Source organism: Chiloscyllium plagiosum, unplaced genomic scaffold (assembly GCF_037043375.1).
Source record: "Chiloscyllium plagiosum isolate Xiang-an unplaced genomic scaffold, Cpla_swu_hap1 HiC_scaffold_36, whole genome shotgun sequence".
Classification (NCBI taxonomy): domain Eukaryota; kingdom Metazoa; phylum Chordata; class Chondrichthyes; order Orectolobiformes; family Hemiscylliidae; genus Chiloscyllium; species Chiloscyllium plagiosum.
In genome coordinates, this window is record NW_028270174.1 from 45,991,566 (window position 1) to 46,013,996 (window position 22,431).

Here is a 22,431-nt window from a genome sequence, read left to right on the forward strand (position 1 = left end):
TCCTTAGTAGCCTGTATCTCAGTATTCTCCTGGGTAACACTTTATTTTTCCAGTGTGAATATTGAGGAAAAATATTCATTTAGTGCCTCCCTCTTATCTCCTCAGATTTCATGCAAAACTTCCCACTATGGTCCTTGACTGGCCCTAATCTTACTCTAGTGATTCTTTTATTCTGGCAAACGTATAGAAAGCTTTAGGGTTCTCCTTGATCCTACCTACCAAAGACTTCTCATGTCCCCTCCTGGCTCTTCTCAGCCCTCTCTTTCGGTCTTTCCTGGCTAACTTGTAACTCTCAAGCTCCCTAACTGAGCCTTCAAATCTCATCCTCACATAAGCCTCCTTCTTTCTCTTGACAAGAGATTCAACTTCTTTAGTAAACCACAGTTCCCTCGCTCAACCACTTCCTCCCTGTCTGACAGGTACATACTTATCAAGAACATGCAGTAGCTGTTCCTTGAACAAGCTCCACATTTCAATTGTGCCCACCCCCTGCAGCTTCCTTCCCCATCCTATGCATCCTAAATCTTGCCTAATCACATCATAATTGCCTTTTCCCCAGCTATAACTCCTGCCCTGCGGTACATACCTATCCCTTTGCATTGCTGAAGTAAACATAACAGAATTGTAATCACTCTCACAGAAGTGCTCACCTATCTCCAATTCAATTGCACAAGTCAAATTCTGGAAGGAAGATATTTATTACCTACAACAAAATGTTCCTGTGGTGATATTCTGGTTATATGTGGATAATTGATAACCTGATTTATTGCAGACATTATGCGTTTTATAGAATTCAGTTAGGGTAAAAAGTAGTTGCAGTAATTAAAAGTGAAAACCAAATTGTTTTCATTCATTCAAGCATAACTTATAAACCTGAGGTAAATGTTTGTTTTATTTGCATGTTGTTGCTTTCCTTGTCTGGCTACATTTTCTTCCATTGCACTTATTGTTAAAAGTCACTGTAAGAGTTCATGAAATTTTATACGTTAATTACCGGAATCTCAGCGTGGTAAATAGTAAGCAGCAAATTTAGGTATCACACATACATTCTTCCAGTTCAACCCAACTTAGTAGAATGCATCCAATCTTCAGGACAACTGGAGGGAGAGGTGTCCTAATAAGTGATGGTACATCAAGCATTGAGCACTGAGCATCTAATAGGAAATAGATATGTTTTCAAACAGAGAGCTATTCTGCACAATGTTGTTGGGATCTTGCAAAATACTTTCAAAACCTGTAGCAATTTCTTCATGGGTCTATCTGTCCATTCCTAATTTCATATCAATGCTCCCTAATTAATAAAGTCTTACTGTATGTCCTAAAAATGCCAATGGTTGTACATTTGCCAAGATACTGCATTGTCTTATTTGCATATCTTATGTTGAGGATATATTCATGTGTGAGTCTTGCACATCTCTAACAAATTATCTTTTGAAATTTGCACCATGAGGCATTTTTTTTTCTTGTAGCCCAGCCCTAGTAACAGATGACTAACTTACAATGCTAAAACTTATACATGTTAGAGTTAACACAGTGAAATGTTTCAAGATGCCATTTAAACATACTTTATAGTGATTTAAAATTCACCAAATGATTTCCAAATGAACACATATATTCCTTAAATAAGAGCATTTTCTCTTTGACTTACAGATTCCAGAAGGGAGTAGTAAATGCAGAAGCCTGGCTTTGACGGCAGGTACTCATCGGATCGGAACCGTATCCGCACTTGGTTTGCCTTCGATATTTGTATGCCTGGGACCACAGTGGAGCCACACCACCGTCCAATAATTGTACCATCACTTGGATCTTCAATTTCTACAAAATCAAACCTAAAGAAGAAAAGTAAATGCAGATGAATTGTTTTCAGATCCAACGAAATAACAAACAAAGAAAACTTCCAGGCATTTTCAATTTACTACTATTCTAATGATGACAACACTTATCATACAAGTCAGTAAATGCATTGTTTGGCTGAAAGTCCCTAATCAGTTCTTTGAGGTCTGATCAAAATTAATACAAGACGTGCACATTAATATGAAGAAAGAGCCTCACACTGCATTGCATCCATCGGGAACTTCAGTGACAGTGGCAATCAGAGCTCTTTCTTAAATTCCACGGCATTGGTCTCGTGAACTCTCACCTGATGCTGAATAGTTCAATGAGTGGGACAATGTCCTTGATATGAATACTATTCTGGTTATGTACTGTATCATCATTTTATTTTACTATCAGTACTTTTCCAGACATTCTGTTGTGCAGAAAACAAGTTGAAAAGATCACTATGGCTCCATGTTAACTACATAAAAGAATGGTTTCCACAGACAATCATGCTTCTGCAGTTATCTCCTCACCAAAACATTCATTTTTTTGAACCATCATGCATATTTTCATTATTTTTCCACTTTGCTTCAATTGTTCATTGCCATGAGCAATTAACCTTTAACAATTAATAGATAAGTTTGAAGGTATAATTTATAGTTCAACATGACAGTAACATGCTCAAATCAAATCCTTCTCCACTATTTGTATGAAGTTGAAGAGGTGTACTGTACCTTTAAGAGAGAGTGAAAACTGTTTTGCACTGAGAGCTTGCAGGCACCCGTCATCTGACTGACTGGCAGTCTCAGAGTGTACTGGAAAATTGTAAATATTTAACATTTGGCTGCTATGTGCACAAAGTTTGAATTGAACCAATAAGTTTAAATGTCATCCCAGGATATAAAAACCCAATCAAATCTGAATTTTATTGTTTTGACAGCATTTAACCAATGAGATGATCCGATGTTTGCGGTAGAAAGAAGCTGGCATTTTCAGAGTTAGCCACAGAGAGTGACCAACTGCCATCATCAGTGTAACTGCCAGCAAAACACTCTCTATCAAAGGTACCTTTTTCATATGAAACATCCTTGCCGCAAAAGACTGAAGATGACCCAGGGAGATCTTCAACCAGAGGAAGACGACCCAGGGAGATCTTCAACCAGAGGAAGACAAACACCGACGACAATAGCCGCTATGTGGTTTTGAAATTAAGTTATGGAATTTTAATAGGTTTTTTTTTGGAACAGTATATTGTTATAGAGTTGGAGATAGATAACAAACCTTTGAGAGAAAGGAGACTCAGAGTTGTAAATAGTTGTTGTTTACATGCACCTTTAGAGTTACAGAATAAGTTGATTTTCTTTCTTTAAATAGTGGCATTTGGGAAGTTCTCTGTCACTTATACTTTAACAGATAATGAGATGAGGTGAGCTTTTCTGGGTGTTTGGCTTAATTAACAGAGGGGTTCACCGCCGTGTCGTAACATATTTTAATGGCAGCATTAGCCAACTTAACTGTAACAAGTTGCTGAGTACGAAATGAACAAAAGGATGGGGTGCAATAATTCCCTAGTATATACCACATGGAATGTCCCAAATGATCAGAGTTGACTTGCCAACCAATCAGCTTCTCTCATGGAGTATAAATTGTGATTCTTTGTGAAATTTACCATTCTTGCCCTGCTGAGTGCAAGACAATAAGCAAGGCAAAATGCACTACCAAGCAACTATTAAAATAATGTCAGACAGTTTTCAGTGAGACAAACATGATATAAATCCATGAAGGAGGTTTTATGGTGACATCACCAAGAAAGGTTTCCACAATAGAATAATATACAATTTCTTAAAAATGTCTAAACTGTTGAATTCAGAAATTAAATATTACTAATTTTGTGGAAAAACGAAGCTTCATGGTTTAAATCGTTCATAGGACTCTATCAAAAAATGCATAAATTTAAAGCATGTATTAACAAAATGAGCAGAAGTTGCACTCATAATTTCAAAACAGAAGATAAATAATCCATATTTGAAATAGTTCCAAGTTAACAACTGGTTTATCACAGTTGTAACAGCTGGGTGTGCCTTGAATGAATTGCGTGCTGAATCAAATGCCAGCATTAGGTCAGGGAAAAAAAAAGGAAGTGATGAGTATGGCTGAAGACAAAATGCATGCGGTCATGCATTTAAGTGGAAATCATCTGACAAACCACTCACTTTTCCAGATCATTGGGAGTTATTGTACTACTTACACTTTGTTATCATTCAGTTCCAAACAGTTATGTGCAAAAAGTGGGCAGACCCCATAATATCATGAATGTGAGGCCGAACAATTTTTTAGAATAAAACAAAGATTAGGCAAGATTTAGGATGCATAGGATGGAGAAGAAAACTGCATGGGATGCGCACAATTGAAATGCAGAGCTTATTCAAGGAACAGCTACTGTGTGTCCTTGATAAGTATGTACCTGTCAGACAGGGAGGGAGTGCTCGAGTGAGGGAGCAATGGTTTACTAAGGAAGTTGAATCTCTTGTCAAGAGAAAGAAGGAGGCTTATGTGAGGATGAGATTTGAAGGCTCAGTTAGGGAGCTTGAGAATTACAAGTTAGCCAGGAAAGACCTGAAGAGAGGGCTGAGAAGAACCAGGAGGGGACATGAGAAGTCATTGGCAGATAGGATCAAGAAAATCACTAAAGCTTTATATCAGTATATCAGGAATAAAAGAATGAGGAGAGAAAGATTAGGGCCAATCAAGTTCAGTAGCAGATCTAGATGAGGGCATAGAAGGATAGGTTAGTAAATTTACAGATGACACTAAGTTCGGTGAGTTGTGGATAGTGCTCAAGGTTACAGGTTACAGAGGGACATAGATAAACTGCAGAACTGGGCTGAAAGGTAGCAAATGGAGTTTAATGCAGAAAAATTTGAGGTGATTCACTTTGGAAGAAGCAACAGGAATAAAGAGTACTGGGCTACTGGTAAGATTCTTGATAGTGTAGATGAACAGAGAGATCTCTGTACATAGATCCCTGAAAGTTGCCACCCAGGTTGATAGGGTTGTTATGAAGGTATAGAGTGTGTTAGCTTTTATTGGTAGAGGGATTGAGTTTCTGTGCCAAGAGGTTATGCTGCAGCTGTACGAAACTCTATTACGGCTACACTTAGAGTATTGCGTACAGTTCTGGTCACTGCATTATAGAAATGATGTGAAAACTTTGGAAAGGGTTCAGAGGAGATTTACTACAATGTTGCCTGGTATGGAAGGTAGGTCTTATGAGGACAGGCTGAGGGACTTAAGGCTGTTTTCATTAGAGAGAAGAAAGTTGAGAGGTGACTTAATTGAGGCATATAAGATAATCAGAGGATTAGACAGGGTGGACAGGGAGAGTCTTTTTTCCTCGGATGGTAATGGCTAGCATGAGGGGACATAGCTTTAAATTGAGGGGTGTTAGACATCGACAGATGTCAGAGGTAGTTTCTTTACTCAGAGAAAGGTACAGGTGTGGAATGCCCTGCCCCCAACAGTAGTAGACTCACCAAGTTTAAGGGTATTTAAATGGTCATTGGATAGGCATATGGATGAAAATGAAATAGTATAGGATAGACAGGCTTCAGATTGGTTCCACAGGTCGGTGCAACATCGAGGGCCAAAGGGCCTGTACTGTGCTGTAATGTTCTATGTTATGTAAAGATTGTAGATGCTGGAGGTCTGAAAGAAACAAAAACAGAAAATGCTGGAAAAACTCAGCATGTTTGGCATCTGTGGAGAGAAACCGTATTCTCTCCCCAGATGCTGCCAGAGGAGCAATTTTATACTTGGTTCTCAGTTTCCTTCTGACGGCAGGCTGTCTCTCTGATGGCAATGGGAACACAGACAGCCCAGCTACGGACATCAAAATTTCCATTATTGTTTCCACGCGCCTATTCAAAGTGGAATGCAAAATTTAAACTGAAGTTGCAGTCCCTGCATTAATTTATGGCTAAACAACACCAGAAATGATTGTGGAACAGACATGAGTCAGAGGAATCCTTCTCCTTTCCACACCCATGTTTTCTGATGCCTTCCTAAGGATCTTGCTGAAGGAAATAAGGACAGGGAAAAAGGTTCTGTTCTCCAGCCCTCTTGCTACATATTCAGAACAAAACATTTGCAGGTCAGGCAGAAGAGGCAGATGTCTCAGTTCTGGTTTCAAAATTTCACAAGATTAGTATAGAGAGTTACGTTAGGGGAAATGATAGTTAAGTGGTATTATTGTTGGACTATTAATCGAGATACGTAGATAATGTTAAGGGAACCGGGTTCAAATCCTGCCATGAATCTAATTTGAATCAGATAAAAATCTAGAAATGATGCTAATTGCCTGAAAAATACACCTGATTCACTGATAGGGAAGGAAACTATCTTCCTCACTTGGGTTTGACCAACATGAGACTCAAGACGACAATAATGTGGTTGAATATGAACTGCCCTCTCAGCAAGAAACTTTGGCCTCACCTGTGATTTCAACATCCCATGAATGAATTAAAACAACAAGCTTTCATAACATTCATTTCACACACATGGTCAACATTCTCAATTAATCTCATCCCCTTTCCATCCTTTAACAGAGTTATTGATAATATTAATAACTGAATACATACGCAGAACATTGGCAATGCAGTATAATGTGGGAAAATGTGAAATTGTTAATTTTGGAAGAAAGAACAAAAGAAGAGTATTATTTAAACAGAGAGAAATTGCAGAAAGCTGCACACAACTTGGGTGCTTATGTATAAAATACAGAAAGCAAGCTCAGATACAGCAGGTAATTAGGAAGGCTATTGAAACGTTAGCACTTATTTCAAGTGGGTTGAAGCTTAAAAGTATTATTAGCGATAGACAGGATGGTTTTGTGCTGGCGAGGTCATGCCTCTCTAACTTGATTTTTTTTTGAGGTCATGAAAATGATTGATGAGTGAAAAACAGTTGAGGTTCAAAGTTTGGGAGAAGATTTGTAGCTCGGGTGCTCGTTGTTGTGATTCTGTTCACTGAGCTGGGAATTTGTTTTGCAGAAGTTTCGTCCCCTGTCTAGGTGACATCCTCAGTGTTTGGGAGCCTCCTGTGAAGCGCTACTGTGATGTTTCCTCCAGCATTAATATAGAGAGTTACGTTAGGGGAAGTGATAGTTCAGTGGTATTATTGTTGGACTATTAATCGAGATACGTAGATAATGTTAAGGGAACCGGGTTCAAATCCTGTCCCTGCTGCTTCCGGTTGTCAGTTCCAGCTGTCCGCTGCAGTGGCCGGTATATTGGGTCCAGGTCGATGTGCTTATTGATTGAATCTGTGGATGAGTGCCATGCCTCTAGGAATTCCCTGGCTGTTCTCTGTTTGGCTTGTCCTATAATAGTAGTGTTGTCCCAGTCGAACTCATGTTGCTTGTCATAGAACATAGAACATAGAAGAATACAGCGCAGTACAGGCCCTTCGGCCCTCGATGTTGCGCCGATCCAAGCCCACCTAACCTATACTAACCCACTATCCTCCATATACCTATCCAATGCCCGCTTAAATGCCCATAAAGAGGGAGAGTCCACCACTGCTACTGGCAGGGCATTCCATGAACTTACGACTCGCTGAGTGAAGAACCTACCCCTAACTTCAGTCCTATATCTACCCCCCCTTAATTTAAAGCTATGCCCCCTTGTAATACCCGACTCCATACGCGGGAAAAGGTTCACACTGTCAACCCTATCTAACCCCCTAATCATCTTGTACACCTCAATCAAGTCACCCCTAAACCTTCTTTTCTCTAATGAAAACAGCCCCAAGTGTCTCAGTCTTTCCTCATACGATCTTCCTTCCATACCAGGCAACATCCTGGTAAACCTCCTCTGCACCCGTTCCAGTGCCTCCACATCCTTCCTATAGTATGGCGACCAAAACTGCACACAATATTCCAGATGCGGCCGCACCAGAGTCTTATACAACTGCATCATGACCTCAGGACTCCGGAACTCAATTCCTCTACCAATAAAAGCCAGTACGCCATATGCCTTCCTCACCGCACTATTTACCTGGGTGGCAACTTTCAGAGATCTGTGTACATGGACACCAAGATCCCTCTGCTCATCCACACTACCAAGTATCCGACCATTAGCCCAGTACCCCATCTTTTTGTTATTCTTCCCAAAGTGAATCACCTCACACTTAGCTACATTGAATTCCATTTGCCACCTTTCTGCCCAGCTCTGCAGCTTCTCTATATCCTGCTGTAACCTGCCACATCCTTCCTCACTGTCAACAACTCCTCCGACTTTCGTATCATCCGCAAACTTGCTCACCCAACCTTCTAACCCCTCTTCCAGGTCATTTATAAAAATGACAAACAGCAATGGTCCCAAAACAGATCCTTGCGGAACACCGCTAGTAACTGCACTCCAAGATGAACCTTTACCATCAACTACTACCCTCTGTCTTCTTCCATCCAGCCAATTCCTAATCCAAACCTCCAACTCACCCTCAATGCCATACCTCCGTATTTTTTGCAGTAGCCTACCATGGGGAACCTTATCAAACGCCTTACTAAAATCCATATATACATCTACCGCTTTCCCCTCATCAACCTCCTTCGTCACCTTTTCATCTGACTGTGTGGCTACTAAGGATAGCTGGTCATGTCGTTTCGTGGCTAGTTGGTGTTCATGGATGCGGACCGTTAGCTGTCTTCCTGTTTGTCCTATGTAGTGTTTTGTGCAGTCCTTGCATGGGACTTTGTACACTACGTTGGTTTTGCTCATGCTGGGTATCGGGTCCTTCATCCTGCTGAGTTGTTGTCTGAGAGTGGCTGTTGCGTTGTGTGCTGTTATAAGTCTTAGTGGTCGCAGTAGTCTGGCTGTCAGTTCAGAAATGTTTTTGATGTATGGTAGTGTGGCTAGTCCTTTGGGTTGTGGCATGTCCTCATTCCATTGTCTTTCCCTTAGACATCTGTTGATGAAATTGCGGGGGTATCCATTTTTGGCGAATACCTTGTATAGGTGTTCTTCTTCCTCTTTTTGCAGTTCTGGTGTACTGCAGTGTGTTGTGGCCCTTTTGAACAGTGTCTTGATGCAACTTCTTTTGTGTGAGTTGGGGTGGTTGCTTTCGTAGTTTAGGACTAGGTCTGTGGGTGTGTCTTTCCTGTATACCTTTGTGGTAAATTCTCCGTTCGGTATTCTCTGTACCATCACGTCTAGGAATGGGAGTTGATTGTCCTTTTCTTCCTCTCTAGTGAATCGGATTCCTGTGAGTGTGGCATTGATGATCCAGTGTGTGTTCTCTATTTCAGTGTTTTTAATGATTACAAAGGTGTCATCCACATATCTGACCCAGAGTTTGGGTTGAATTTGCGATAAGACTGTTTGTTCTAACCTTTGCATTACCGCTTCTGCTATGAGTCCAGAGATGGGTGAGACCATGGGTGTGCCGTTGATTTGTTCATATATTTGGTTGTTGAATCTGAAGTGTGTTGTGAGGCACAGGTCCAGTAGTTTGAGTATGCAGTCTTTGTTGATAGGTTCACCGTCTTGTTGTCTGTTCTGTATGTCCAGCAGGTTGGCTATTGTTTCTCTGGCTAGGGTTTTATCGATAGAGGTGAATAGTGCCGTTACATCGAATGAGACCATAGTTTCTTCCTTGTCTATGTGTATATTTCTGATGATGTCCAAGAATTCCTGTGTTGATTGTATAGAGTGTCTGGATCTGCTGATCAGCTGTTTCAGTTTCTGATGTAGTTCTTTAGCCAGTTTGTGTGATGGTGTCCCTGGTAGTGATACTATGGGTCTGAGTGGGATGTCTGGTTTGTGGACTTTAGGTAGTCCATAGAATCTGGGGCTGTTGTTGCTTTCAGGTTTCATTCTCTGTCGGTCAAACCTGGTTATCTGTCCATTTTTTTGTAGGTTCCTCAGTGTGTTGTTTATCCTATTGGTGAGCTGTGGGTGGGGTCAAACTCCCTCTTTTGGTAGGTGTTGGTGTCTGCAAGTAGTTGTTGTGATTTTTGGATGTAGTCTGCTTTGTCCAGGATGACCGTCATTCTGCCTTTGTCTGCTGGTAGTATGATTATGTTCTTATCGTTTCTTAGTGATTTTACTGCTTCCCTCTCCTTGGTGTTGAGGTTATGTGTTTGTCTTTTCCTTGTTATCAGGGGTACGATACTTTGTCTCATTGTTTGTTGTGTCTCATCTGTCAGTCCATTGTTTCTAAGTGTGCATTCTAGTGCTGCTAGGAAGTCTGCTGTCTTGGCGTCCCTGTGATTGTGGTTGAGTCCCTTGGCCAGTATTGTTCTTTCCGTGTCTGTGAGCTGTCTGTGGGAGAGGTTTCTAATCCAGGAGTGTGTTGTGGTGTCTTCTCTGTTGTGTGTTAGTTTGGCCATTTTTTCTTTTAGTACCGTCTTTTTGCGGTGTGTGGTCCTGTTCTGTACTATGGTGACGGCCTGTTCTATGGTCTGGGTCCATTCCTGATTGGTGGTTTTTGAAATTAATGATTTTTGGCACGCAATTTCTTGTCTGTATTTGTGTAGTCTGTTGTGTGCGTCTGTAATCATTACCTGGATCATCCTGAATCCGTTCCGTCTGGCTGGGTCCCTGGCTTGTGGGTTGTTGACTGGTGGTCTGTATCTGACACATGGTGGAAGGATTTGATTCTTTCGGCATTCGTGCAGGAATCGGAGTTGTTTGTATGTGGTGCTTAGGCGGTTGGCACAGGATTCCCATTTCCTGGCTTATCTTAGCGTCTCTCGCCCGTAGGTGTTCAAAGTTTGGGAGAAGATTTGTAGCTCGGGTGCTCATTGTGGTGGTTCTGTTCGCCGAGCTGAGAATTTGTGTTGCGGACGTTTCGTCCCCTGTCTAGGTGACATCCTCAGTGCTTGGGAGCCTCCTGTGAAGCGCTTCTGTGATGTTTCCTCCGGCATTTATAGTGGTCTGTCCCTGCCGCTTCTGGTTGTCAGTTCCAGCTGTCCGCTGCAGTGGCCGGTATATTGGGTGCAGGTCGATGTGCTTATTGATTGAATCTGTGGATGAGTGCCATGCCTCTAGGAATTCCCTGGCTGTTCTCTGTTTGGCTTGCCCTATAATAGTAGTGTCCCAGTCAAACTCATGTTGCTTGTCATCTGAGTGTGTGGCTACTAAGGATAGCTGGTCATGTCGTTTCGTAGCTAGTTGGTGTTCATGGATGTGGACCGTTAGCTGTCTTCCTGTTTGTCCTATGTAGTGTTTTGTGCAATCCTTTCATGGGATTTTGTACACATTGGTTTTGCTCATGCTGGGTATCAGGTCCTTCGTCCTGGTGAGTTGTTGTCTGAGAGTGGCTGTTGGTTATAGGACTATTATAGGACAAGCCAAACAGAGAACAGCCAGGGAATCCCTAGAGGCATGGCATTCATCCACAGATTCAAATCAATAAGCACATCGATCTGGACCCAATACCAGCCACTGTAGCGGACAGCTGGAACTGACAACCTGAAGCAGCAGGTACAAATCACTATAAATGCCGGAGGAAACATCACAGAAGCGCTTCACAGGAGGCTCCCAAGCACTGAGGATGTCACCTTGACAGGGGACGAAACGTCTGCAACACAAATTCTCAGCTCGGCGAACAGAACCACAACAACACTTGATGTTGTCTACATGGCTTTCTATAAAGCCTTTGACAAGGTTCCTCATAGATAACTGGCACGAAAGGTGAAGTCACGTAGTATCAGGAGTGAGCTGGCAAGATAGATACAGAACTGGCTTAGTCATAGGAGACAGAGGGTAGCGGTGGAAGAATGCTTTTTGGAATGGGGCGTTGTGACTGGTGTTGTTCAATAGGGATCAGTGCTGGGACATTTGCTGCTCATGGTCTACATAAATGAGTTGGAGGAAAATGTAACTACTCTATTTAATAGGTTTGTGGACAATACAAAGATTGGTGGAGTTGTAGAATGTGAGGAAGATTGTCAGAGGACACAGCAGGATATTGATCAGTTGGAAGCATTGACAGAAAAATGTCAAATGGAGTTTAATCTGGACAAATGTGAGGTGATGCATTTTGGAAGGTCAAGTACAGGTGGAAATCCTACATTGAATGGCAGAATCCTTCGGAGTATTGATATGCAGAGGGATCTGGGTGTGCAGGGCCACAGATCACTGAAGGTGGCAGGGCAGGTATCTAAGGGAGTTTAAAAAAGGCCTATGGCATGCTTGCCTTCTTTCAAAGGGGCATTGAGTATAAGGGTAGACAATTTATGCTGCAGCTTTATAGAACTATAGTTCGACCACACTTTTGCGAACAGTTCTGGCCACCACACTACCAGAAGGATGTGGATGCTCTGGAGACGATACAGAAAAGGTTTACCAGGATGTTGCCTGGTATGGGGGATTTTAGCGATGAAGAAAACCTGGATGGACTGGGGTTTGTTTTCACTAGAACTCAGGAGGTTGAGGGGTGACCCAAGAGATGTTTAAGATTATGAATGGCATGGATGGAGTGGAATGCATGAGGCTTTTTGAGGGGTCAGTTACTAGGTGACCCATGACGCAGTTCAAGGTTCCAGGGTTGGGGGCAGGGGGAGGAGGTAAAAACAGATGTACAAGGCACATTTATCACATAAAGGTGCTTGGAATGAGCTGCCAGAGGAGATGATGGAAGCAGACATAATAGCAGCATTCAAGAATCACCTGGACGAAAACGGGAATAGGAAGGGAATAGCAGGTTGGGGATTCTGTTCGTGAAGACAATTTTAGTAAGGATGGTTCATACTTCACAAAATGTGTTAGCTCAGGCTTGAAGGGCCAAAGGGCCTGTTCCTGGGCTGTATTGTTCTTTGTGGTAGAAAGTCTTACAGCACATTGTAACACTGAGACAACATCTGGAGGACTGAGAGATATTTTGCTCCCCTTATTTAAGGAAAGAGGAAGTTCAGAGAAGGTTCATTAGGGTGATCCTTGATATGGAGGGATTGACTTATGAGCAAAGGCTAAACAGGTTGGGGCTCTACTCACTGGAATTGGAAGAATGAGAGGTGATCTCATTGAAACAAAGAAGTTTGACATAAAAGGGTAAATGCTGAGAGAATGTTTCTCTTCATGGAAGAGTCTAGGACCAGAGGGCAGAGCTTCAAAAAAAAGAGGCACCAAATTAAAACTGAGGTGAGGGAGAATTTCTTTAGTCAGAGGGCTGAGAGTCTTTTAAACTCCTTGCCACAGAGAGCTGTGAGGGTAGAGTTCTTTTGTGTATTTAAGGCTGAGATGGATAGATTATTAATCAGAATGGGAATCAAGGGTTATGGGAAATGTAGGAAAGTGGATGTGAGGAATTTCAATCAGCCACAGTCCTATTGAATGGTGGAACAGCTCAAGGGGCTGAATGGCTTACGTCTATTCCCATTTCTTTTGGTTTTATGATTTCAAGGGTACATTGTGTACCACCCTTTTTCATTCCACACTCAGTCTTTGCTTTCCTTTCTTCACACCATATAATCTTCTCATGTCCTAGTATTTGTACAACCTCTTTGTGCTTCTTCACCATTTCATACATTGCACACTTGGATTAACACATTACCACCCCATGAGTTGTAGCCGGTTAATGACAGAGAAGACCAGAATTCCATCATTACGCAGTTTTAGTTTTATCCATAGAACATAGAACATAGAAGAATACAGCGCAGTACAGGCCCTTCAGCCCTCGATGTTGCGCCGATCCAAGCCCACCTAACCTACACTAGCCCACTATCCTCCATATGCCTATCCAATGCCCGCTTAAATGCCCATAATGAGGGAGAGTCCACCACTGCTACTGGCAGGGCATTCCATGAACTCACGACTCGCTGAGTAAAGAACTTACCCCTAACATCTGTCCTATACCTACCCCCCCTTAATTTAAAGCTATGCCCCCTTGTAATAGCTGACTCCATACGTGGAAAAAGATTCTCACTGTCGACCCTATCTAAACCCCTAATCATCTTATACACCTCTATCAAGTCACCCCAAACCTTCTTTTCTCCAATGAAAACAACCCCAAGTGCCTCAGCCTTTCCACATACGATCTTTCTACCATACCAGGCAACATCCTGGTAAACCTCCTCTGCACCCGTTCCAGTGCATCCACATCCTTCCTATAGTATGGCGACCAAAACTGCACACAATACTCCAGATGCGACCGCACCAGAGTCTTATACAACTGCAACATGACCTCAGTACTCCGGAACTCAATTCCTCTACCAATAAAAGCCAGTATGCCATATGCCTTCTTCACCGCACTATTTACCTGGGTGGCAACTTTCAGAGATCTGTGTACATGGACACCAAGATCCCTCTGCTCATCCACACTACCAAGTATCCGACCATTAGCCCAGTACCCCATCTTTTTATTACTCTTACCAAAGTGAATCACCTCACACTTAGCTACATTGAACTCCATTTACCACCTTTCTGCCCAGTTCTGCAGCTTATCTATATCCCGCTGTAACCTGACACATCCTTCCTCACTGTCTACAACTCCTCCGACTTTCATATCATCCGCAAACTTGCTCACCCAACCTTCTAACCCCTCCTCCAGGTCATTTATAAAAATGACAAACAGCAATGGTCCCAAAACAGATCCTTGCGGAACATCGCTAGTAACGGCATTCCAAGATGAACCTTTGCCATCAACTACTACCCTCTGTCTTCTTCCAGCCAGCCAATTCCTAATCCAAACCTCCAACTCACCCTCAATGCCATACCTCTGTATTTTTTGCAGTAGTCTACCATGGGGAACCTTATCAAACGCCTTACTAAAATCCATATACACCACATCTACCGCTTTCCCCTCGTCCACCTCCTTAGTCACCTTCTCAAAGAATTCAATAAGGTTTGTGAGGCACGACCTGCCCTTCACAAAACCATGCTGACTATCCTTGATCACATTATTCCTATCCAGATGTTCATAAATCCTATCCCTTACAATTCTCTCTAAGATTTTGCCCACAACAGAAGTGAGACTAACCGGCCTATAGTTACTAGGGTTATCCCTACTCCCCTTCTTGAACAAGGGAACCACATTTGCTAGCCTCCAATCTTCTGGCACTACTCCTGTAGACAACGAGGACATAAAAATCAAGGCCAATGGCTCTGCAATCTCCTCCCTTCCTTCCCAGAGAATCCTAGGATAAATGCCATCAGGCCCAGGGAACTTATCTATTTTCACCCTTTCCAGAATTTCCAACACCTCTTCTCTACATACCTCAAAGCCATCCATTCTACTTAATTGTGACTCAGTACTCACATTGACAATGTCCTGTTCCTGATTGAATACTGACGAAAAGTATTCATTCAGTGTCTCCCCAATCTCTTCAGCCTCCACACGCAACTTCCCACTACTATCCTTGACTGGACCTATTCCTACCCTAGTCATTCTTTTATTCCTGACATACCTATAGAAAGCCTTAGGGTTTTCCCTAATCCTACCAACTAAGGACCTTTCATGTCCCCTTCTTGCTGCTCTTAGCTCTCTCTTCAGGTCCTTCCTGGCTACCTTATAACTCTCAATCGCCCCAATTGTACCTTCACGCCTCATCTTTACATAGGCCACCCTCTTCCATTTAACAAGGGATTCCAATTCCTTATTAAACCACGGCTCCCTCACACGACCCTTTCCTCCGTGCCTGACGGGTACATACTTATCAAGGACACTCAATAGTTGCTCCTTGAACAAGCTCCACATATCAATTACGCCCTTGCCTTGAAGCTTACTTTTCCAAGCCACACATCCTAAGTCATGCCTCACCGCATCACAATTTCCCTGCCCCCAGCTATAACTCTTGCCCTGTAATGCACACTTATCCCTCTCCATCACTCGAGTAAAAGTCACCGAATTGTGGTCACTGTCCCCAAAGTGCTCACCTACCTCTAATTCTAACACCTGGCCTGGTTCATTACCCAGAACCAAATCCAGTATGGCCTCACCTCTTGTTGGCCTATCTACATATTGTGTCAGGAAACCCTCCTGCACACATTGGACAAACACTGACCCATCTAACGAACTTGAGCTATAGCTTTCCCAATCAATATCAGGAAAGTTAAAGTCCCCCATAACAACCACCCTATTACTTTCACTCTTCTCTTGAATCATCCTCGCAATCCTTTCTTCTACGTTTCTAGGACTATTAGGAGGCCTGTAAAAAACTCCTAACAGGGTGAGCTCACCTTTCCTATTCCTAACCTCAGCCCAAACTACCTCAGATGGCGAGTCTTCATCCATCGTCCTTTCCACAGCTGTAATACTATCTTTGACAAGCAATGCCACACCTCCCCCTCTTTTACCCCCACCTCTGACCCTACTAAAACATTTAAACCCTGGAACCTGCAACAGCCAATCCTGTCCCTGTTCTACCCATGTCTCCGTAATAGCCACAACATCGAAGTCCCAGGTACCAACCCACGCTGCAAGTTCACCTACCTTATTTCGTATACTTCTTGCATTGAAGTATACACACTTCAAGCCACTTTCCTGTTTACAGGCACCCTCCTTTGAAATTGATGCCATGTTCCTAACCTCCCTACACTCCAGGTCCTGCACCATAAAGCTACAGTCTGGGTTCCCATGCCCCTGCAGAGTTAGTTTAAACCACCCCCAAGAGCACTAGAAAACCTCCCACCAAGGATACTGGTTCTCCTCAGGTTCAGGTGCAGACCATCCTGTTTATAGAGGTCCCACCTTCCCCAGAAAGAACCCCAGTTATCCAAATACCGGAATCCCTCCCTCCTGCACCATCCCTGTAGCCACGCATTTAACTGTTCTCTCTCCCTATTCCTCGACTCTCTATCACATGGCACGGGTAACAAACCAGAGACAACAACTCTGTTCGTTCTAACTGAGCTTCCAACCTAGCTCCCTGAAAGCCTGCCTAACATCCTCAGCGCTCCTCCTACCTATGTCATTGGTGCCAATGTGGACCACGACTTCGGGCTGCTCCCCCTCCCCCTCCCCCTCCCCCTTAAGGACCCGGAAAACATGATCAGAGACATCATGTACCCTTGCACCTGGGAGGTAACATACCAAACGTGAGTCTCTCTCGTTCCCACAAAACCACCTATCTGTGCCCCGAACTATTGAGTCCCCAATTACTATTGCTCTGCTCTTCTCCACCCTTCCCTTCTGAGTAACGGGGACAGGCTCCGTGCCAGAGGCCTGAGCTCCGTTACTTACCCCTGGTAAGTCGTCCCCCCCACAAGTATCCAAAACGGTATACTTGTTCTTGAGGGGAACGGCCGCAGGGGGTCCCTGCACTGGCTGCTTCCTCCCAGTCCCCCTCACTGTCACCCATCTATCTGCCATCTTTGGAGTTACTACTTCCCTAAAGCTCCGATCTATGACCCCCTCTGCCTCCCGAATGATCCTAAGTTCATCCAACTCCAGCTCCAGTTCCCTAACACGGTCTTGGAGGAGCTGGAGATGGGTGCACTTCCTGCACAAAGTGAAGCATTGTAAATGTATAGATTCTAACTCTTAAACCATCACTAGTATCATTAAATGTCTCTTTCAAGCTGGACCATTAATAATCCAATAACATGCCTCCCAACCCTCTGTATACTTCTCCTTAATTAATTGTCCTTTTATCTTCTATTTTCATTTCCCAACATACAAAACAGGAATAACCAATTCATATATTCAGACTACCTTTTGTTTGTAAGAACATCTTGTATTGAGCAGCTGCTGCTACAACACCACAAAGATACCCAATTACAGAGATTCCAGCCCAAGTTCAATTAATCTTTTTTAAGATTGGTATGTGTTGCTATAAACAAAGCCAAAGTTTATGGCCTATTCCTATTTGTCATCGAGAAAATAGTGATGGGCTTTTTCCTTGACATGCTACAGTTTTTCCTGTTTCAGTATGTCCTCGGTTCCCGTGAAAGAAGTGCGGACCTTAGACCTGAGGGTTGCAAAAATCAAGGCCATACTCTATAAAGTTGCTTTGAATTTCCATGCAACTAGCTTCTTCCAGGAAGCATTGAGGGACTAACACGGGATTGCTCAGTAATCCCACCAGTCACCCAGGACAGCGACCTATGCTATTTATGCAAGATCACACTTATTCATTTTGTTTCCCAATGACCTGACTAACACTGCAGCTCAGGCTGTAAAGTTTTGGAAGAAAAGCTAGATTTCCACAAGTGCAGGATACCATTGACTGCACACACATGGCACTGATAGAGCTATATCACAATGCAGGAGAGTTAATAAACAGGAAGGGCTTCTATTTCATAAATGTTTAGCTGATCTGCAATCACATGTTCTACTTCCTGGAGCTACACTACCCACTGCAATGACACTATCCACTTTCTGAAGCACTCAAGTATACTCCAAGCTTTTGAAGGTCTAGGAACCTTACAAATTTGGTTATTAGAGTCATAGAATAATCCAGCATGGATACAGGCCCTTGGGCCCAAACTGGTCCAATCTGACCATAGTACCCACTCAACAAGATCCAAGTGCCCACCTTTAATCTATATCCTTCTAAAGCCTTCCCATCCATGTATCTATCGAAATGTTTTCTAAATGTTGAGATTGTATCTTCGTCAACTACTTTCCCTGGCATCCCATTCCATATATGCACCACTCTCTGTGTGATGACGTTGCCCCTCAGGTGCTTCTTATACCTTTCCCCTCTCACCTTAAACCTATGCCCTCTAGTTTTCAATTCCCCATCCCTGGGAAAAAGACTAAATGCATTCATTCTATCTATGTCCCTCATGATTTTATATACTTCAATAAGATCACCATGGGCGGCACAATGGCTCAGTGGTTAGCACTGCTGCCTCTCAGTGCCAGGGACCTGGTTTTGATTTCAGCCTCTGGCAACTGTCCATGTGGAATTTGCACATTCTTCCCGTATCTGCGTGGGTTTCCTCCAGCTGCTCCGGTTTCTTACCACAATCCAAAGATGTGCAGGTCAAGTGAATTGGCCGTGCAAAATGGGTTTGGGTGGGATACTCTTCGGAGGGTCGGTGTGGACTTGTTGGGCCAAAGGCCTGTTTCAACACTGTAAGGATTCTATGATTCACCCCTCCTTCTCCTATGTTTCAAGGAATAAAGTCCTATCCTGGCCAATCTCTCCCTCTACTTCAGGCCAACTAGTCTGAGCAACATCCTCATAAATAGTTTTTGCACTCTTTCTAGTTTAACTATGTCTTTCCTATAACAGGGTGATCAAAACTGCATACAATATTCCAAGTGCGGCCTCACCAACTACTTTTACAACTGTAACATAACGTCTCAGCTCCTATACTCAATGCCTCCACTGATGAAGGCCAGCATGCTAAATGCTTTCTTCGCCACCCTATCTACTTGTGACGCCTATGCATTTGTACTCCTAGGTCCCTCTGTTCCACACCACTCCTCAGGACTTTACCATTTACTCTCTAAGTCCTACCTTGGTTTGATTTTCCAAAGTGCAACACCTCACACTTATTTGTATTGAATTGCATTTGCCAATCCTCAGTCCACTTCCCCATCTTACCAAGATCCCTCTGTAATTTTTGATAACCTTCTTCACCATCAACGATACCTCCTAATTTTGTATTATCTGCAAATTTATTAATCATGCCTTGCGCAGTCACATCCAGATTATTTATGTAAATAACACAGGTCCCAGCACCAACCCCTGTGGCACGCCACTCATCAGAGGCCTACAGTCTGAGAAACAATCTTTAACCATCACCCTCTGCTTCCTACCATTGAGCCAACTTTGAATCCAATTAGCTAGCTCTCCCTGGGTCCCATGCGACATAATCTTCATGACTAGCCTGCCTGTGAAACCTTGTCAATGGCCTTATTAAAGTCCATGTAGACAATATCCAGTGCCCTACCCTCATCTATCCTCTTGGTTACGTCTTCGAAAAACTCAAAAAAATTTGTCAGACATGGGAGACAAGGACTATCAACTCAACCTTGGTTGACGACGCCATTCTGCAAGTCTGTGAATGGTGCAAAGTACAGGCGCAATGCTGAACGTGCCTCAACCAGCATTGTGGTGAACCAGATAAAGGATGCTACATGTGTGCGAAGGTGTGTGTGTGTGCGCGTGTGAGAGGGAGGGGGGTGGGGGAGACCCAGAGAGAGACAGAGAGAGAGAGAGAGAGAGTGCAAGAGAGGGACAGAGACATATTCCTGACAGAATATGTTACAACATTTGCACAATTGGGACTGGCAATGTACTGGATGCTGAGGAGCTAGGAGAAGGGGAACAGTCTTCTGAGAAAAACACTGTGGACATTGATAAGGAGGAAATTCTCTTGGTGCATGTCAAAAAAATTCTCTTCACACATGTTGGGATCTATCACCCTATTCTTACTGACCTTTCTTGGTTCCTGGTCCACACATACACTTCAAATTAACATTCTTACAACTGTGTTCAGATCAATTCATGGTCTCTTCCCTACTTTGATTTGTTTCACCTTTTATTTATTATTGGCAGCCATGTTTTCAGCTGTATCTGCCAAAATCTCTCGAGCCCTCTCCCTTGTCTTTTCTAACTCTTACTGCTGCTTTACTTTAGTCCTTTGAATCTATACCTGTGACCAACGTTTGTACACTTGACCTAATTTCATTTTTTGTGGTTTGTTAAATTTCCTCTGACAATGCTCCTAGATGTGCTTACTGTTTTATAACACTGAATTGAAGTTGTTTTTGCAATAAGTGAATGCGTTTCTCTGCTGCATGCTGCATTTGGTTATTGTTGTGTCTATGGCAATACAATCTCTTAGCTCAGAGAGCACCAATAGCGCAGCACATCAGCAATTATTGTCAGAAATATAAATATCTTGATGTCTATATATACACAATTAGTTGGATGTATATGTATTGTTGCCAAGAGCTTCCACTAGTGACACCATTGTGGGCTTTTTGAGAGGAAATAAATTAACTTTCCAGAATGCTGCACCAAATTTAATTCTGAGATATTCTGGGAACAGTGACTCTGATAACGTAACACAGAATTTTTATTCTGTGGTTTCTGGGTTACCATCTACTCAGCAGCAGCAAGTGTGAATTGGACCCACATGGTAAAATCTTCATTCCAATATGTAAAGAGACAATCCAAACATAAAAATGGTCCTAATTTGGAGTCAGGAACTGAAGATTAGCAAGTGTCTGTCATGATATTGGTCCAACATGCAGTCACTCCTTCGAGAAGGTTCAATTGTGTGACTTTAGATTAGATTAGATTAGATTACTTACAGTGTGGAAACAGGCACTTTGGCCCAACAAGTCCACACCGACCCGCCGAAGAGCAACCCACCCAGACCCATTCTCCTACATTCACCCCTGACTAATGCTCTAACACTATGGGCAATTTAGCATGGCTAACCCGCACATCTTTGGACTGTGGGAGGAAACCGGAGGACCCGGAGGAAACCCACGCAGACACAGGGAGATTGTGCGAACTCCACACAGACAGTTGCCTGCGGCGGGAAATGAACCTGGGTCCCTAGCACTGTGAGGCAGCAGTGCTAACCACTGAGCCATCGTGCCACTGTACTTGGTTACATAGCAAAACAAGTTATGACATAAACGTTACAACAAAGCAATTGAGTTCAGTGAGTACTGCTAGCATATTCAGTCACATTGACTCTACATAGAGTTTCAACCAATATACCTTAAAGGTCTCTTTAAGGTAAAAGTACAAATGACATTTAGACAGGCATAGATTGCTAATTATTTCTATAATGTCTGTAAGGAGATATAAGTGTTTTCCAACCAACAAAAGAAACATGTCCACAGCAGAGACAAAGGAGCAGCATTTCAGAGTTCCAGATACAGTACAGATCAGGCGTGTGGTACCCTGCTCCTGAATGCAATGGGTGAATGGTGGAATGGAACTGTTGCCTCACAGCACCATGGACCCAGATTCAATTTCACCCTTGGATGACTGTTTGAATGGAATTTGCAAGTTCTCCTCATGTCTGCATGGGTTTTCTCTGTGTGCTCCAATTTTCTCCCATAGTCCAAAGATGTGCAGGTTAGGTGGATTGGTCATGCTAAATTGCCCATAATGTCCGGGGATGTGCAGGCTAGGTAGATTAGCCACGGGAAATGCAGGGTTATAAGGATAGGGTGGCATGCTCTTTGGAGGGTTGGTTTGAAATTGATAGGTCAAATAGCTCCTCATCAGGAATAGCCTGCATCCATACTGTAGGGATTCTATGCTTCAAATCCACTCTCATGCAATTAGACTCATTCACATGCCTCTTTCTTCCTGATGGAAATAGTAGCACGGATGTCAGAGAATGTAAGAAAACAGAAATTTGTGGATTTCCCAACTGATTATGGCAGGGGAGGAGCTGCCTGGAAACTAGGGGAATTTCCTCTCACCCTTTCAAGTGGCTGGGGATGTTGAGATGGAGAGCTCCCCGCTCACTGTCTACACTATGAAATAAACTCACCCAGATCTCATGTAGCAGTCAACCATGTTGGTTTTATTTCAACAGTAAATAGAATAGGATTATCTTGATGATGGTAATTGGAAACCTCTTCTTACCAGGACTAATTTGTGACTTTCCTGTCCCACAGGGCTTTCGTATGAGCAGCAGCAGCTGTTGGAAGTCACTGCTATCAATTCCTCAAAGGAGCTGAGTGCTT

The 22,431-nt window shown here is 43.0% G+C and overlaps 1 protein-coding gene across 2 annotated transcripts in view; it reads right to left on the reverse strand.

Annotated features, from left to right (window-relative positions):
- Nucleotides 1–22,431, reverse strand: part of pdgfc (platelet derived growth factor c) — a 421,124-nt gene that overhangs the window by 183,468 nt on the left and 215,225 nt on the right. For both annotated transcript variants that reach the window (XM_043708811.2, XM_087980140.1), the window contains one exon: nt 1,649–1,829. In XM_043708811.2, coding sequence (XP_043564746.2) covers nt 1,649–1,829 — 181 coding nt within the window. The remainder of the gene's footprint in view (nt 1–1,648; nt 1,830–22,431) is intronic.